At 44.5% G+C, this 18,384-nt stretch overlaps 2 protein-coding genes across 11 annotated transcripts in view; one reads left to right on the forward strand and one right to left on the reverse strand.

Annotated features, from left to right (window-relative positions):
* The window catches only part of LOC118018563, a 41,226-nt gene extending 28,245 nt beyond the window's left edge, over positions 1-12,981 (reverse strand). For 3 of the 8 annotated variants that reach the window (XM_035017167.1, XM_035017166.1, XM_035017168.1), the window contains exon 1: positions 3,703-4,424. In XM_035017167.1, coding sequence (XP_034873058.1) covers positions 3,703-3,733 — 31 coding nt within the window. In that variant the 5' untranslated portion in view covers positions 3,734-4,424. The other 5 variants (XM_035017161.1, XM_035017164.1, XM_035017165.1 and 2 more) reach the window with 5 other exon arrangements.
* Positions 12,982-13,005: 24 nt separating this feature from the next.
* Positions 13,006-18,272, forward strand: LOC118018565. Of its 3 annotated transcripts, none has more exons than XM_035017169.1 (2): positions 13,006-13,320; positions 16,968-18,272. In XM_035017169.1, exons 1-2 carry the CDS (start codon positions 13,014-13,016, stop codon positions 17,051-17,053), a joined length of 393 nt encoding a protein of 130 aa, XP_034873060.1. In that variant the 5' UTR covers positions 13,006-13,013; the 3' UTR covers positions 17,054-18,272. The 3 variants fall into 3 exon arrangements, 1 of the variants encoding a protein (XP_034873060.1); XR_004681430.1 differs by having other exon boundaries at positions 13,251-13,320; positions 13,708-18,272; XR_004681431.1 differs by having other exon boundaries at positions 13,254-13,320; positions 13,713-18,272.
* Positions 18,273-18,384: the final 112 nt, after the last annotated feature.

Consider the following 18,384-nt stretch of genomic DNA (forward strand, 5'->3'; position numbering starts at 1 on the left):
TCCCCCCCCCCCCCCCCCCCCCCCCCCCCCCCCCCCCCCGCCAAATCCAGTCTCTAGACAATCCTCATCCTTCTCTAGACTCTGCAGTGGCAGGGAAACAAGTCCCACCTCCTTTGAGAGGGTCCCCTCTGGGGAGCCTGTGTGGCTCGGTGGGTTGTTTCTGACCTCAGCTCAGGTCATGATCTCAGGGTCCTGGGATTGAGGCCAGCCTCTGTTTCTGCACTCAGCTTGGTGCCTGCTCATCCCTCATCTCTTACCCCCAACCCACCACTCCTGCTCCCTGGCTCTCTCTCAAACAAAATCTTTTTTTAAAAAATCAGGGAATATACAAAGGACACATATAAAGGGCCTCCTCCATACCCACACCCTGGAGAAGCTCCCCCTGTCATGACTCCCTAAGGATCACCCAGACCTGCTTTTGCATTTATCTCTCATCTGCTGTATACTATTTTGCATATGATAATAAGCAACCTTTTATTGTGAGACTAGATTCAAATCTAGGCACAACATTCTGTTGCGTTTAATCACACATCCTTGGGGCGCCCGGGTGGCTCAGTCGTTAAGTGTCTGCCTTCGGCTAGGGCATGATCCCAGGGTCCTGGGATCGAGCCCCGCATCGGGCTCCCTGCTCCGCAGGAAGCCTGCTTCTCCCTTACCCACTCCCCCTGCTTGTGTTCCCTCTCTCGCTCTGTCAAATAAATGAATAAAATCTTTAAAAAAAAATAATAATCACACATCCTTTGTTAGGAAGCTCATCAATTGTTGACAATTTGTAAATAATGAAATCCTATCATTGAACACCAAACACCATGATTAATTATATGCTGTGCTTCTTCTAGTCTTGCTTTGTGATGTTATGTGTATATATTCATTAAGCACGGCAGCTCTCCACGCTTGCACTTACTAGCCAACAATGGGAGAGCTCTTTAAGGAGCAAAGGCCCCCACTGGAGCATGGACATTTCCTGACCCAGCTGGACAAGTGTGTCAAAACAAGGATGATGGACACCAGGCTGTCACAAGTGTTTGAGTTCTTATTGGTCTCTGTCCCTAAAGTGTGTAGTTCATGGCATTCAAGCATTTTTTAGGGCTCATGGGGAGAATGTTATCAAATATCCTACCCTATGTCGCCGATTCTTTTTTCTTTTTTTTAAGGAGGCACCATGCCCAACATGACCCTGAGATCAAGAGTCAAATGCTGCCTTGACTGAGCCAGCCAGGCACTGCCCATTATGCTCCTGATTCTTATTGTATTTGTGTCATGCCCTGAAGAGTGACCATGCCCTGACACTGATTGGCCAGGCACTGACCAGCTCTCTAACTCAGCTCTACAAGAGAATGGCAATGAGGGCAGTGGACGGAAGGCTAATCATGAACTGGTTCTTTAAGTCTTATTTTTCATTGTCCCAGGAGTGTCCCTAGGCTCACAGGATTTCTGCATTACTAGGGCTTACTCATACTGACAATGCCATCAAGTACCATTAAAGGGTCTCCTCGAGGGGCGCCTGGATGGCTCAGTCGTTAAGCGTCTGCCTTCGGCTCAGGTCATGATCTCGGGGTCCTGGGATCGAGCCCTGCATCGGGCTCCCTGCTCTGCGGGAAGCCTGCTTCTCCCTTTCCCCCTCCCCCTGCTTGTGTTCCTTCTCTCGCTGTGTCTCTCTCTGTCAAATAAATAAATCTTTAAAAAAAAAAAAAAAAAGGTCTCCTCGATTCTGACCAGAATGAGATCAGGGGCCGAGGAGTAGGCCAGCATTAAAGCAGAGTTTGACTGGGTTGCCCTAGATGGTGCCTCCAAAGCCTCAGAATCTTTGAACTGACCACAATCACGTCTCTGAACTGACCACAACCGTGGCTTTGAACTGACCAGGCTTTCTATGTCCTTTTCGTATTAATGACTCTGGCAAGATCTGTACTTCTATGGCTCAAGAGCTTCCCTGGGCTATGTGACCGCTGAGATTACCTCATAATGATAAACAGTGTTTGGGATTTCCCTTAGCTCAGGGAATTCCTGACATACACACAGATGTTAAAGCTCCTTTGCACAGTAACTAATGATCCTACGACTGAGTGATAATTGCAGTTCAGATCAGTAGTTAGAGCATGAGCACTAGGAGGACAGGCCTGGGTTCATATCCTGGCTCCTTTACATAGGAGTTCATGAACCTGGCCACATTCATCTCTGTGCCTCCATTCCTCCACCTGGGGAATAGGGAGAGTAAACAAAACATTGAATATGTGTGTGATGAGCACTGAATGAATTAACGCATGTCACGTGGTCAGGAAGGTTAATTAGAGGTCTTGTCTGAGATCTCACACTTCCACAAGTTCCAGAGCAGAATTCAAATATTGGAGACCATTGCCCTGTGACACACAGCTGCTTTGCCTAAATACAAGCATTTTACCCTAACACAATTTAGTCTGGGCAGAATCAGAGACATTAAAAAAAAAAAAAAGCTACTGCTGACTCCCTGAATCCACTCTCTGGGGCCCTTGATCAAAAATATCCATGACTGTTCTCTAGAATGTTCCAGTTGCCTGACTCATGGTCAGCAGATCAAATGAGATGAATCGCAGTGTACGGTAAGGAAGGGTCACTATTACAAAGTCTTGGTTTTAAAACATGTGAAACAATGCCATCTTGCATTATTTATTCCTCACACAAATAGAAGTGCCTCCAAACAAAATATGAGTTCCTGAGACCCTTGTCAACTCATCGAAAAAAACCATAGCTGAGCTTTTGGAAAGAGATCTGGAGGAAAGCTCAGGAGAACACATTACACTCAAACCACTTTAATGAAGACTCGTTCTGTTTTCAAGCTACAATCCTATGTGCAAATGTGTGCAATTATCCATATATATACAAAGTTTGTGTCTCTACTCATGTGCCTACACCACCTATTTTTCTTTGTGCCTTACTAACAATCTATGTGCTTGGATATCGATCACTCATTAACTCGATTCATTAACCATTTACCCATCTTTCAGCATTGTTGAAAGACTGGCTATTCATTGGGTAACTGAGAAAAAAAGTCATTCTATTTTCACCACGCTTACCTCTGGGGAGCTGAATGGGATGGCTGGTAGCACATCACTGATAGCTCTAGAAAATGTAATTTTGGATAACACCCACAGTAGACATGGAAACGTGTATTTGGGGGTCATAAATGGAAACGCAGACTCTCATATTCCTAGGATCTCTTTGGGGCAACAATTTATATGAATGAACCAACGTGTCCCCAAAATACTGAAATCCATACCCATTTTGGGAGAAACGGTATAGGGAAGACATTGTAAAACATGGAGGAAACAATGATAAATAACCTCCATATCAACCTTTCTGGGTTCACTCTAAATTTCAGAAATAGTAATGTGAATCTATAATTTGGGACATTTAAAAAAACTTAAATGAAAACAGACATTGCCATATTTTCTCCCCATGAGACCCGAGTGGTGACAAGTGAGGGGTGCAAGAAATACTAGGAAGTAGGACATTTTTCTCAATGGAGGACAAAAACCAAGACAGCTAGCTTGGTAGAATAACCAGAAATAGAAATCAAGGAATAAAGCAAAACTATAAAACATGTGTATAACTCTGGATGACAAGTTGGAGAGACGAAAGTTTCAATGATGAGAAAAATAGTTTGGAAAGAGTTAACTATCTGGTTAGTAGCAAAGAGCATTCAGAAGATCTTTACGAACATACCACAACAGCAGCAGGAATTGAGATTGCCCATCTTCGGAGATGCTCCGTTCGGAGAGTGCAACACACGTCAACGGGGTTGAAGTGCTCAGCTCAAACAGTGACCGTTGGAAAGGATAGCAGAGGTGCACCTCCCGTCACCATGGCGACGGTGTCATCATAGACCTTTCAGAGTCAATGCAGCTGCACGGTGGCCGACGGCTGCTGTCTAGACAGGTGCCTGTCTTCCCAGACAAGGGTGGCACGTGAGAGTCAACACTTGGTTTCAAAAGTTGAATCCCAGTCTCACACATTATCACTCAGTTTTTGAAAATAAATGACACGAGGGGAGATGCCCTGCTACCCAAATAGAGTCACTAGCCAAACTTCAGGTGAAGAGGGTAAAAGAAAAACATATTGAGAATAAACAGAGGTCCCATTCTTGATTTCAAACACCATCCCTACCGATTTCTACCATCCTGAGTCACCAGACATTTCTAGAACAAAGTTTAAAATGGGTCCCAGAGGAAATAAAAACCAGTGTTAACAGAAATTTCATTTTTCAAAGTTGTATTTCTCTAAGCATATGCTAATGAAATTATGTCATTTGCTCACCGGCTATATATACTACATGATTTTTCTCGGTGTGCAGCTAAGACTAGGTACTTAGCATCTGCATTCGGCTCAGGTCACGATCCCAGCATCCTAGGATCAAGTCCCGTGTCTGGCTCCTTGCTCAACGGGGAGCCTGCTTCTCCCTCTGCCTGCCGCTCCCCCTGCTTGTGCTCTCTCTCTCTTCAACAAATAAATAAAATCTTCAAATAATAATAATATTTTAGTAACATTGTATGGTGACAGATGGTGACTACATTCATCATGGTGAACACAGTAATGTATAGAATTATCAAATCAATATGTTGTGCACCTAAAACTAGTAACATTACATGTATATTAATTATACTGGATATATCTCAATTATACTTCATAATAAAAAAAGAAAAAATATAAGATGATGAATTGGCAGCCTAGTTCCCAATTTACACTAGTGCTCAGAAACATTTGCTAAAAGCAAGATTTCAAATTAACCATTGTCTTGATACTGGAGTAGAAAGAATAAAAACTGGAAAAGACCATGAGCTGGCGATCTCTCTTGCTCCTAAATTCCATCAGCTGCTCACTAACCCTAGCATCTGGATGTGCTGCTGAGATCAGAGAAGCCAAACCAGGGCTCAAAGCTTGAGTCAGTCTGCCGAATTCCTGTCCCCTGGTGGAGCAAGATATACTCTGGGACCTGAGCTCAAGGACTGAATAAGGCAGAGAGAACAGGCAGGTCTCCATTACCGCACTTCTAATCCTGACCCGCCCTCCCGCTAGATGTCCAGGCCATTCAAACAGGCAGCGCCTCTTTCTCTTTGGACTGACTGTACCAAATTACTGGACTCCTGGAGGACCTGCATCAAGCCTAGCTCTGCAGACATGAGACACGTGGCGTTTTCAGTCTTTTTGTCGTCATATACAAACTGACACACATAAATACAAATTCACATCCTTATTATAATGAACCTGACAGTCTGGATGGAGGCTAAGCATACAGCTGACCCAGCATTGAGTTCTAGGTCTGGGAAATACTCGCCATGCATGAGCATCATCTCATTTAGCCTTTGCAACAACCCTACAAGGCAGAATATCTGTTATCACATCCATTTTACAGAATAGGGACCTGAAGCCCATGGAGGTTAAGTCACACTGCTAGAAAGAAGTGAAGTGACAACTTGACCCCAAGAGTATTGGCTCAAGAATCTATGCTTGGATGTCCACAATAGCCAAACTATGGAAAGAGCCAAGATGCCCATCAACAGATGAATGGATAAAGAAGATGTGGTATAGATATACACAATGGAATATTATGCAGCCATCAAAAAACCCCAAACTCTTGCCATTTGCAATGACGTGGATGGAACTAGAGGGTATTGTGCTAAGCGAAATAAGTCAATCAGAGAAAGACATGTATCATATGATCTCACTGATATGAGGAATTCTTAATCTCAGGAAACAAACTGAGGGTTGCTGGAGTGGTGGGGGGTGAGAGGGATGGGGTGGCTGGGTGATGGACACTGGGGAGGATATGCGCTATGGTGAGCGCTGTGAATTATGTAAGACTGATGAATCTCAGACCTGTAGCTCTGAAACAAATAATACATTATATGTTAAAAAAAAAATAAAGGAGATAGTAGGAAGGGAAAAATGAAGGGGGAGAATTGGAGGGGAGGATGAACCATGAGAGACCATGGACTCTGAGAAACAAACTGAGGGTTTTAGAGGGGAGGGGGGTGGGGGGATGGGTTAGCCCGGTGATGGGTATTAAGGAGGGCACCTATTGCATGGAGCACTGGGTGTTATATGCAAACAATGAATCATGGAACACTAGATCAAAAACTAATGATGGAATGTATGGTGACTAGCATAATAATATAAAATGAAAAAAAAAAAGGAATCTATGCTTGGAACCACCTCATTCTACTTTTGCCTGGAGTAGTTCAGGGTACAGAGAGAGGAAAATAAACAGACTTTCCCAAAGGAAAGTTAGAAACATGTGGTAAGGAAAATGATGGGGTCGTGGCAGCTTTCCAGACCCTAGAAATGTACAGAGAGAAAACCGGCTTCAAGGCACATAATCCAAGAGGGATGCAATCGCTTGTCAATTCTGTTGTTTTGCAAATGTCTCATTTAACTCCTTCAAATCTAGAGTTAGGTGTGTCCTTCAATCCCCAGGTCAGTGGAAGTGTGGATACTTAGGGTCCTGAGGCAAAGACAAGTACCTGTCACAGCCCCCAAGGAAATACTGAGAATCCAGCAAATCTAAGTATCAGGGTAATTTCTTCAAGGATCCTTTATCCCACCTTGCCCTCTCCCTGGGCAGCAGCCTTTCCACACGAATTGCAGAACATAGAGATCATTCTTTATCATCAAATGAACTCATGTTTGTTTCCTGTTGATTGGAAGAAAAAGTGTTTGGTGACAGATTCCAAATGGTTTACTTGTTGGAGTTAGTTCCTGAGTCTTAACACAAACTTTGAAAGGGCATTATAGCAAAAAAAAAAAAAGAAGAAGGTTCATTTGCACAGAAAACTCCCTGGCGAGGGACACAAGTCTCTGGAATACAGTGGTGACTTGGTGTCCTCAAACAAACAAAATATGTAACTTTAGAAGCACTCAAAGTAGGTGCACTCGGATTGGCAGAAGGCAAAAGCTGCCAGAGTTGATGGTTTTAAAATATTAACAGAGCTAAATTTCACCCTGTCTCAGGACACAAGAGCATAAACATGATTCTGTTTGAGGAAAATAAAAAAGGCAACCTTAATCAACAACAGAAGGGACAAATGGTACAGGAGACCCTTGCTTCTCTGCTCTAAATATAGTTGAAAAATATACAGTTTGCAGCTGTATTTTAAATATATAACTTTTTTGGAAGCCAGTCCCCCTGTCATCATCTGACACTCCACTTCTGCCGGAGTTTTAACGTTTTCAAAACGTACTCTTCAATGCCCACGTAAGAAAAATAGTCTAAAGGACATGAAGGCCATATGGGGATTCCTGTTGGACGACCACGCGCACTGAGATGAACTGCCCCAGTCGGAGGGAGGAGGCGAGAGTGCAGATGGTTGTGTTAGCTGACCCGACAGGTCAGTCACCGAGACAGCCATTCCGTTTGCTAAGATAACTGGAGTACTTCTTCTTCCCCTCAGGCTTCTCTGCATCCACCACGTGTCAGGACCCCTCTGGGTGAAAATCACAGCCACCCAACTCAACGAACAAGCTGAAGCAAAAAATGAAATCGATTGGCTTACGTGACTGCATGACTGCACGTGAATTCTGCATGACTGCAAAATCTAGCCCAGGAGTCGCGGCCGGATGCTCAGTGTCATCAGACTTCCACCGTTTCCATCACCGTGGTCCTCTCAGGTTTCTTTTCTTCCGGGTTGACTCCATCGTCCCAACAGAGGCCCCAAATGGCCTTTAACAACTCAGGCAAACAAAACAAAACAAAACAAACCCAAAAAAACCATCCGAGTCACATGCTCCAGGTTCTGAACCAATCACTGTAGGCAGAGGGATGGCTGATGCTGATTGGTCACAGCTGGGTCATGTGCTCACTGGTGGTGCTAGGAAAGAGGTGTATTACCCTATAAACCTGGAAGGATGGGTGATTCCCCACGGGTCCCCTGCAATAATTGGAAGGTGGGGAATAGAGTCTGGGCAGGCAAAAACAGAATTCATTCTATCTTCACTATGGGATATCCCGAGCCTTCTTGAACATCTCAGTGGAATCACCTCAAACATGGACACGACCCCCCTTCTTTATTGCCCAAGATGCCCCTATTTTGCATTACTGTGAATAATCCCTGCCATGGTCTGAATGTTTGTGTCCCCTTAAATCCATATACTGAAATCTTAACCCTCAATGTGATGGCATTAGGGGGTGGGGCCTTGGGAGGTGATTAGGTTATGAAGGTGGAGCCCTCATAAATGGGATTATAAAAGAGATCCCACAGAGCGGCCTGGGTGGCTCAGTCGGTTGGGCGACTGCCTTCAGCTCAGGTCATGATCCCAGAGTCCTGGGATCAAGCCCCACACTGGGCTCTCTGCTTGGCCAGGAGTCTGATTCTCCCTCTCCCTCTGCCCTGCTTGTGCTCTCTCTGTCTCTCAAATAAATAAATAGAACCTTTTAAAAAATTAAATTAAGTTTTAAAAAAGAGAGATCCCACAGCATTCCCTTGTCCCTCCCACCATGACAAAGCAAGAAGGCAGCCGCTATGAACAAGGAACGTGGCTCTCACCAGAAAATGACCATGATGCCCTAACAGCACTCCATCTGGTCTCAGGGGGTAACTTGCCTCAAGTGAACACACTCCTTACTTGCTGACCTAAGGCCCTTGACCTGTAACAGAACTAACTGCCTTGCTTTGAGACTTGCAGGCCGCTCACCTTAAGGAATGAAGAACCAGAACTTTCCCAGGCCACAGAGGCCAGCAAGTCTCTTTGAAGGCACCTTGGCTTTCTGATCAGCCTAGCAAGGGTCATGAGTTTGGGCCCTGCATTGGGCTCCACGGTGGGCATGAAGCCTATTTAAAAAAAAAAAGAATTGCTGAATTGTGATATTATGCAATGAAACTAATATAACACTGTAGGTTAATTATATTGGAATTAAAAAATAAATATAAATTTTTAAAAAACTGGTGCCTCCCAGTACAAATCAAAACCACAATGATATACGACTTTAAAACTACTAGGATGGGGGTGCCTGGGTGACTCTGTCATTTGAGCATTGGACTCTTGATTTCAGCTCGGGTAGGGATCTCAGGGTTGTGGGATCGAGCTCCATGTTGGGTGTAGAGATTACCTAAATAAATAAAACTTAAAAAAAGAAATATATATAATGGAATATTATCCAGCCACACAAAGGAATGAAACTTGGAAATATGTGATCCTATGAATGGACCTTGAAAACATTATTTGGTGAAATGAGCCAGACACAGAAGGACAAATATTAGATGATTCTATTTACATGAGGTACCCAGAAGAGTTAAGTTCATAGGGACAGAAAGTAGAATAGAGTGCCTGGGGGAAGGTAGACCAGAGAGTTATTGTCTAATGGGTAGAGCGTTTTAGTGGAAGATGATGAATACGTTTTGGATATAGATAACAGTAATGGTAATTATACAACATTATTAATGTACTTAATGCCACTGAATTGTACATTTATGAATGGTAAAAATGATAAATATTATGTTATGTATATTTAACCACAATATTAATTAGTTGATCGATTGGTTAATTGGCAACTCCCAAAATTTTGTCATTTTTGCTTTTGTTGATGTTTTACAGGAAAAAACTATAACTAGAAATGTACTACCTGAAATGTAGGGACTTGGATATCACAGATAAACACTACAGTCTGTGATCGTGCAAGTATTCATTACACAAGCATTACTGAGCACCTACTGTGTGCAAAGCACACACCACGTTAGGAACTTGGGGAAGAAGGGTACAAAAACAAATGAGTTTCAGATTGTACTCTGAAGGTAGAATGGTCAGATTTAGCAAATAAAAACACAGGATTGCCCAGTTATGTTTGAATTTCAGGTAAACAACAAATATGATATCCCATGCAATGTTAGGAATGTCCTTTTACTAAATGTTATTCATGGTTTATGTGAAATTAAAATTAAACGAATGTCCTGCACCCTTGATGGAAGAAATTTATAGTCCAGTTAGAGAAATAAGACATTCACAAGTCACCAGAAAACAAAGTACAATAAGCTGAGCATCCAGAGGTCAAGGGTGGGCCCCCTGGGTGGCTCAGTTGGTTAAACGTCTACCTTCAGCTCAGGTCATGATCCCAGGGTCCTGGGGTCAAGTCCTGTGTCGGGCTCTTTGCTCAGTGGGGAGTCTGCTTCTTCCTCTCCCTCTGCCTGCCACTCTCCCTGCTTGTGTTCTCTCTCTCTCTCTCTCTCTGTCAAATAGATAAAGTCTTTTTTAAAAAAGTCAAGGGCTGTGAGAATTTGGAGGTAGAAATTATTATATTTAATTGTAAATGGTCTGCTATTTTAGTAATATACAAATATATGTGAAGTTACTAAGTGGAGAAAACAGGCTATTTTCAATACTTTTATCGTTTTTCTTCCTCCCCTCGCCTTTTTGCTTACTCTACATTGTTGCTCCACATCCACCCACCAGACATTTGAGAAAACGTTCCTGTTTCCAGGACTGTTCCAGGCGCCAGGGGCAGATTGGTGATTGTCCTGCCTTCCTGGGGTTCACAGTTTGGTAGGGAACACAGGCAACAACGGGGAAAGGTCAGAGAACAGAATCACTTGCGATAGCAATGGCAACAATAGGAGAAGGTGGGCTGAGTGTGGAGGCTGTGTCGGGGGCTCCGGAAAGGGCATTCTGAAGAATGGGCACTTGGGCGGAGGCCTCAGTGGTGTACAGCTGCCTGCCAGGCACATGTCCCAGGGAAAAGCATTGCAGGCAAAGGGAACAGTAAAAATCCTGAAGCAGAAACAAAAACGAGGCCAAAGAGCCTGGGGCGTAATTACACACGGTACATTCTCATTAAACAATTGTTTATTCTTTTTTTTCCCCCCTAATCCTTTTATTGAAGGGTGTGTATGTTTAAACCGAAATGGTTAAATGATAGGCAGCCAAAGAAAGAAAATAAAGCTAGGCATTGCAATAATCCACAAACTATTAGATAGACTACAATGATTTTTAGGGTCCATTTTAAGCCCACTTTTCTAAGACATATTTTCCAGACTAATAACAGATTAATCCAAAATAACAGAATACTTCCAGAATAATCTCAATCACTTATAATGTATCGTGTCATTTACATGCATTATCTCATTCAATCGTCTACCAATGCAGAAGCAAATGCTCTTATCATCCCCATTTTATAGATGCAGACAGAGACCCAGAGAGGTGATCTAGTGGTCAGCAAGACTGAGATTGGAGGCCTTGTCACTATGCTGTACTACTTCCTTCTTTTTTTAAGATTTTATTTTTTTATTTGAGAGAGAGAGAGCACAAGCCGGGAAGAGGGAGAAGCAGGCTCCTTGCCAAGCAGAGAGCCCAACACGGGGCTCGATCCCATAACCCCGGGATCATGACCTGAGCTGAAGGCTGATGCTTAACCAACTGAGCCATCCAGGCGCCCCGGCTTCTTTCTACTTTTGAAGACAGCAGGAACCCACGGATATTAGGATGCGCTGATTGACCCACCAAGAAAAATGAGTCAGGTCCCTGATCTTGGCTAAAGAGAAGTTTTCTCCTTCCTTCTTTGTTGCATGCCCTCCATTCCAACAGTTCCCAGGCAGATCTCCACGAAAGAACTCTGCCAGCCTAATGGCAATATTCCTTTCAGATGCCTAAACTCAGTATTACTATTGTTGATTATTATTGTATTGTATTACTATTGTATTGTATTACTACTATATTGTATTACTATTGTTGATTATTATTGTTGTTATTTCTTCTTATGTCATCTATCACAATTTTGAATTAAGTAATTCTGTGTGATTGTTGAATATCTGTCTTTCTAACTAGCATGAAAGTTATATGAGATCAGGGGAGTGAGAGGCATCTATTATATATTTTTTTGAATAAATTAAGACAGTCCCCTTTGGGACCTCCTGTTAAGGTTTAAAAAAACAATCAGATATTTGACCAGCAAAATTGCATTTACTTGGGATTAATAGAGATTGCAATTCAGAACCTGCAAGCTATGGCAAAACCATAGACAAGTTCAACAAACAAAGGAGAGGGACTTATTTTATGGCAAAGAAGGAGGAAGTTCGGAGAGGTTGTTTTGAAGGAAAGTCCATTGGAGAAAAGCAAGAATTAAGGGGTTGTTTGGGTTGCAGGGGTTGTCAATTTCTTGTAGGAGATGGAATGTGCATCTTTTCCTGCTGGGCCCTGTAATTGATGATTCTTTCCTGTTGAGGATTCTTGGGTTGGATCTGTAATTGACAATCCTTCCTATAGCTGACATTGAGTGCTGTTACTGTCCCTTCCAGCCTCCCCTTCTAGCATGCGAAGTCCACATTGACAAGGCTTCTCTTTATTTTCACAAGCTAGGACCATATCGAGAGTTGAGAGAATGTTTTTCCATCTCTTTGCATCACACATACATTGTGAGGGAAACAGTGTTAACCCCACTATAAATTAAGCCTTAAAAATGAGGTGTAGCCTTAAGCCAAACACTTAACTAAGCTCTGTTTGCTCATTTATTCAGCAACCCTTTACTGCACCTATTATGTTATCATTCTAGGCTCTGGGACAGAGCAGTGAGCAAGAACGAAAACACTGCCTTGGGGGACCTTACATTCTAGGGAGGATAGCAGGTACTCCGAAAATAGCCAAGTGTACACTAATTGTATAAGGTAAATGGGGATGAGTTAAGAGGGATGGGGGATGAAAGAGGGAACAAGGGTAGGGAGAGTATATGTATTTTGAGCGAGTGGGAGGGTTGCAATTTTAGAAAAGGATGTCCAGGTAAGGGCTTTCTGAGAAGGTGGCATTTATCAAATGGCAATACAGTGTCTATTTCTTGGGCCTGTAGCGAAGATCTAATAAGAAAATACAAGGATTCATTAAAAAATATTCGATAGGCGCAAAAACGGACCCAAAAGCCCTGTATGGAAAGAAGCCCGCCTGGTACTCACAAAAAGGGAAACGTTGGTCACGGCGGAATGGTGATCGAGATGGACGTTTGCCCCAGACGGACCGGTGATCCCGCTAAAAATTGGCCCGGGTGGAAACGTTGGCCAAGGGGAATGTCAATCCCGGAGGAACCTCGCGCGACAGGGCAACGCTCTGCCGGGGCGTATGGTTACCCTGGCAACGCCCACGCCGGGTGGGCGGAGGCAGCGGCGGAAGGCGTCACGGGGGCGGGGACGGAGGCGGGGCTTTTGGCGGAAGTGCGCTCTCCGCCGCTGCGGCAGGGAAAGATGTCGCGTTTTGTGTGCTGGTGGCTGTTCTTCGGCCTGGGCAGCCTCCTGGCGCGGCAGGCGGAGGCCCCGAGCCCCGTGGAGCCGCCGGAGCGGAGTCGCCCGTACGCCGTGCTGCGTGGGCAGAACCTGGGTGAGCGGCCGCGGGCCGGCTGGCGGCGGGTGCACGGGACGTGGGGGAGGAGGGGACGTGGGGGGCCGGGGGTGCAGGTGCGGCCGCTCTGAGCCCGTCCCACTCCGCGGCAGGCCTGGTGCGAGATAGGCTCCGCTTGTGTTCTGCTTGCGCGAATGAGTTGGGAGTCGGGTTCCGTCTTTGGCTGCGTGGGCCCGGGCTAGGCAACAAGGGTGGCTTAATGAGAAAGCTGAGAATTGCAGCCCCGTTTTCCGAATGAAAATGAAACTCAGAGAGGTGAAGTTATTTGCCCACGTTTACACAGCGAGGATAGCGGTAGGAGCCGGTACTGGTACCCCCCCCCCCCTCTGCTTTTCGAAAGTTCTCGTTATGCCCTTTCACTCTTAGGAAAGACCCAAGTTAGTATCTGTTTTCGCTAACCTAAAGAAATCCGAAGAGGATTTTTCCTTTTTACAAAAAATGGCAAAAAGTGGAAAGAGCGCTCAGCAGTTTTTTTTTAGCACTGCACACCCCGAGCAGCGAGAGTGGCACCACCAAACTCCGTCCCCGGAACCACACTCAGCGTCTTAGCATCATGCCCCTATGGCTTTGAAACGTGTCTGTGAGTATCTGTGCGTGTTCTCGATTTATTTTGTGTATCCCTTAGCTAAAATGTGTCTCAGGGTGTCAGAAAAGCCTAAGACAGGTTATTTTTGGGGTCTGGGAAGCTCAGAATTTTTTCCATGTACATTAATGGTAACTTTTTTCGCTTTATGCCGTGTCTGCTTACTAAAGGTTTCGTGGGCACAGGACTTTCAGAGAACATAGGAAACCAGCCCTGGAACCTAGGTTTTGTGGAGCTTGAAACACACTTTTTGGGAGGAGCTCTCAAAGACCTATAAATACACGCCTAGGTACATATGGTGTACGTGGGCCATGGAAGGGGTCCTGGAGCTTAGAGCTTGACAAGATTCACAATCACTCCTTCTCTTCTGCCAAAGCCCTTTCTTTCCACTGCACATCAGTGATGCATCTGTATCTCTGTGCTGTGTAGTATCGTTTTTGGATTCTCTTGATGCTACATGAATTCCTGTATTGAATTTATGTACTGGCCACTTACTGTGTACCTAGCACCCTGCTGAGTGGTTTCCACATGTTCTGCTGCTTAGTCCTTTGGAGCAGAGTTTCTCCACCTGGGTACTGTGACATGGTGGACCTGATGGTTCTTTGTGGGGGAGGTGAGGCACACTCCTGAGCACTGTAAGATGTTGGGTGGCATTCCCAGCCTTTACCCACTAGGCGCCAGTAGCACACTTGACTCCCAGTCTAGATAATCAGAATCTCTCCGGAAATTACCAGCTGTCCACTGGGGGCAAAATCCTCCTGGTTGAGAACCACTGCTGTACAATAATACTATTCAAAGAGTGGTCTGTAGACCAGTGGAGTCTCCAAACTATCTGCAAAGAGAGGACTACAGAAATAGAGTGTTTAGGAATTTAACAATTTGACCCCGTTGAAACATCCAAGCAAGTAGAGACCAGTCCTAGGTGTCCCTGGACTCACATGTTTCATAGGTAGAAGGAGCTGCTTACTAATCATGAACATAGTCATATAACATACAAGTTATAAAAACTAGTCCTTTGCCACAGGACTAGTTTGGAAAACACTACCCTAAACAATCCTGTGCAGTGGGTATTTCTTTCGGAGGAGGAAACAGAGAGATTGTGTAACTTATTTGAGAACACATAGCCTGTCAGTGTAGATGGGAGCCCAGACGGTTTGACCCCAAACCCTGGATTCTTGACCACTGTGCCATCTGTGTTGCCTGTTTTGGTCATAACAGCTTTCATTTATCGTCTGCATGTTCTATGTCTGCACTTTCTTGAGTGCTTTTCATAGGCTACCACAGTTGGGTTTCAGGAAACCCTCTTGAGGTGGGTTTCACTTGCCACATTTTATAGCTGTAGGAAATGAAGCTCAGCAATGGGAAGTGACCAGTAAGGAAGGGCCTAAATAGTCTTAGGTTCTGCGTGAGCCTACCGTTCAGGCAACTAATAACTATGTGCAAAGTGCAGGAGAGATAAAAAAGATGAAGAATGGGAGAATTCATCAAGCCCCAAATGGATAGCTATCCAAATGGACATTATGTACCTAACAACCCATGATTTTAAACCTTTTTAAATGCCTTTTGAGATTCCATTCTCCACTCCCAGCCCCCTGCATTCCTGCTTTGGTGGGGGGTGGGGGTGGGGTTGTTTTGTTTTTGAGAGTCCTTTCAGAATGTCAAATTCAAGAAAATGGTTTAAATGGAGTAAGGCTACTTGAGGTCCAATTGCAGTGAGAACCTTAGAAATTTGTGGAATTCAAGACTTTGAAAATAAGAGCAAGTATTTAGGTAACAAGGCCTGTTTTGAGATAGGACATTTAGCTTATATGGGTAGTAGGTTGTCTTTGTCACCCACGTTCTTTCTTCCCCTTCCTCACCGAAAGAAGTGTTTCTATGTGGTCATTGTTTAAATAACTGGGTTCCATGTGGGGGCATTTTGTAGGGGTCACAAATACGCCCAGATTACGGATTTACATAAAACTGTGGTCAAATCTTGTTTTTTTCAGTAGCCACACTGGAGAACAGCCATGGTTAGGCTCCCACTGGAACCTGGGATGGGCCCACATCCTTACAAACAAATGTACACTTGCTTGGTAAAGGTAACATTTGGAACTGTCATAAGAGCTCTGAGGTAGTCACACAAATGGGATTGCCCTTCCCTTCAGTGGGTTGTTGGTTACATGAAAGCCTTAGGTCTAGTCCTATACCGGAGCTCAACCTGAGTGATCAGTTGGGGGCCCCATTTCTCACCTGAGCACCCTGGAGATTTTAGACGTGAAATTGACTCCAAAATGGAATAGGTTTGTGAAGTTAGTTCATTGCTTCTTGGGTCAGAAGGCCTTTGTCTCTTCTAGAGATTGAAATGCTTTACTCTTTTTTTCCATCTCCAGTTTTTACGAATGGCTTTAAAAACATTGGGCTCCCTGCTTCTGTTCTTGTCTCCTACAATCGGATGGTTCTCTGTACAGCCAGAAGGATCTGTTTTCCCAACTGAATCAGATCATGTCACTCTTTGCCTTCGGCCCTTCCTTTAAACCTACAGTAAACCCATGCTGCCTTCATGGGCACGAGGCCCTGCACGAACTAGCTGCAGCCTTGCTCTCTGGCTTCATTTCCTGCCTTGCTTCTTCCCCCCTCAGCCATGCTTGCCTCTTTCTGTTCATTGGTTTTCTGGGCTTGTCTGGCTCCGAGGGCTTGCTTTTGCTGACCCTCGGGCCACAGTGCTCTCCCTGCAGATCTTCATGGGGCTGGCTTCCTCCTTTCATTGCGGTCCCAGCTTGCGTGTCACCTCCTCAGATGCTTTCTCTACTGCCCTACCTACTGTTACCCCCCAGGCCCCTGCCCCCATCACTGTCACATTTCTTCAGGCCCTGTGAGCTGCTCTTACTTGATTACGTTTCCTCCCCTGAAACATCCCAAGAGAGAATCTGTTGGTGGCTGTTTCCCACACACCTGGCACAGTGCCTGGCACTGAGTGGCACTTGACAAATCATCGTCAAAGAATGGATGAATGACAGAACGTGGAGCTGCCGTTAGGAGGTAACCTGTTTTCCTTTTGCAGTGTTGATGGGAACCATTTTCAGCATCCTGCTGGTGACCATGATCCTTATGGCACTTTGTGTCTACAAGCCCATTCGGCGTCGGTGACAGCCAAGCGAAGAAGTTCTTCCACGAGTATTGGGGAAAAGAATAAATTGTGTTGCACATGGGTCATTGGAGAAGTTGGAATCAGAGCTTTGCCACTTGGAAATGACCTTCAGTCTGGACAGTTGGTAAATGTGAAATGATTTAGAAAAAACATCTGGCAGTTATTTTTTCCTAATGCTGTAATGTAAATAACAGAGTCTGCTTTTGGTGTTTCTTTGTATATCTGGCTGCACTTAACACTTGTTACAAGTAAGACCTGAAGCTCCAAGTTTCAGTATAAAGATGGGAAAACAGTTAACTATGCGAGTGGTGGGAAAACCACACTGGAAAGGACTAATCCTGAATGTTTGAAAATATTCATAGGGGGAATACTTAACATGTAGACATTCCGTCCTTGAGAACCATTTGACCACAGTGGGGTTAAGAATCACGTCTGTGTTTAGTTAGATTGCGTTGGCCTGGACTGCCCTGGTTGCAGAGCAGTGTCGGCTCTAGGGAACATAGACCGTCACTCCTCGTGCCACATCGGGCTCTGCACTTGTGTGCCCCCCCCCCCCCGAATTCGGGGTCACATCAGCTAGGCCTGTGACCAGGAGCAGCCTGGGGCTGCAAGGCTCGGAGTTGGGCTGGAAATGTTACTGGTTGGCCCATCTGAAAAAGAGCTCCATCCTGCTGAAGCACATGGATCTCCCTGGGGCTGCACGCAAGCCTTTCCAGCCCCTGGCCTCAAACTTGTGGCAGCTTTTCAGATGTGGAATCTAAAAGAAACTCAGCAGGAGCTCTTTTTAGCCCGGGGTGGGCAGGTCCTCAACCCACAGAAGTGTGTGTTCATGGTAGGAGGCCAAGTGGCGGGTGGATGTGTGTTAACACAGATTTCATCTCAACCTTGAAAATGCTGCTATTTTGCATTGTTGAACTGGATTTTTTTTTTCCTATTGAAAAGATACTTTTGTACTTACAAAGTGGTTATCAGTATTTATTTTAAAGGTGCTAGGCTTAATTTTCTTTGTTATTAAACTGAAATGCTTGTCTTGTATTCTAGTCACTGCACTGATGTGTTTTAACAACCCACACTGAATGTGAAATAACTAATGTGGGATACTGTAACTGTTGGACTTAAGGATTTTGTGTGTAACCCTAACATTGAGCCATTGAAACGTTCACTGTTCTGTGCTTTTGGGCAAAGTGTCAATTAAAATTAAAGTAAAATCTTACATGCTGTTTGACTCCTAGTGATTATTTTCGAAGCGTCTAAAGTACAGGTGTGTGTTCACGTCTGATCTACTCAGGGAAGCACCGTGAAGTTGCATTTTAAAATTTGTATGTGAAGT

Source organism: Mirounga leonina, unplaced genomic scaffold (genome assembly GCF_011800145.1).
Source record: "Mirounga leonina isolate KUSES-001 unplaced genomic scaffold, KU_Mleo_1.0 Mir_171, whole genome shotgun sequence".
NCBI lineage: Eukaryota > Metazoa > Chordata > Mammalia > Carnivora > Phocidae > Mirounga > Mirounga leonina.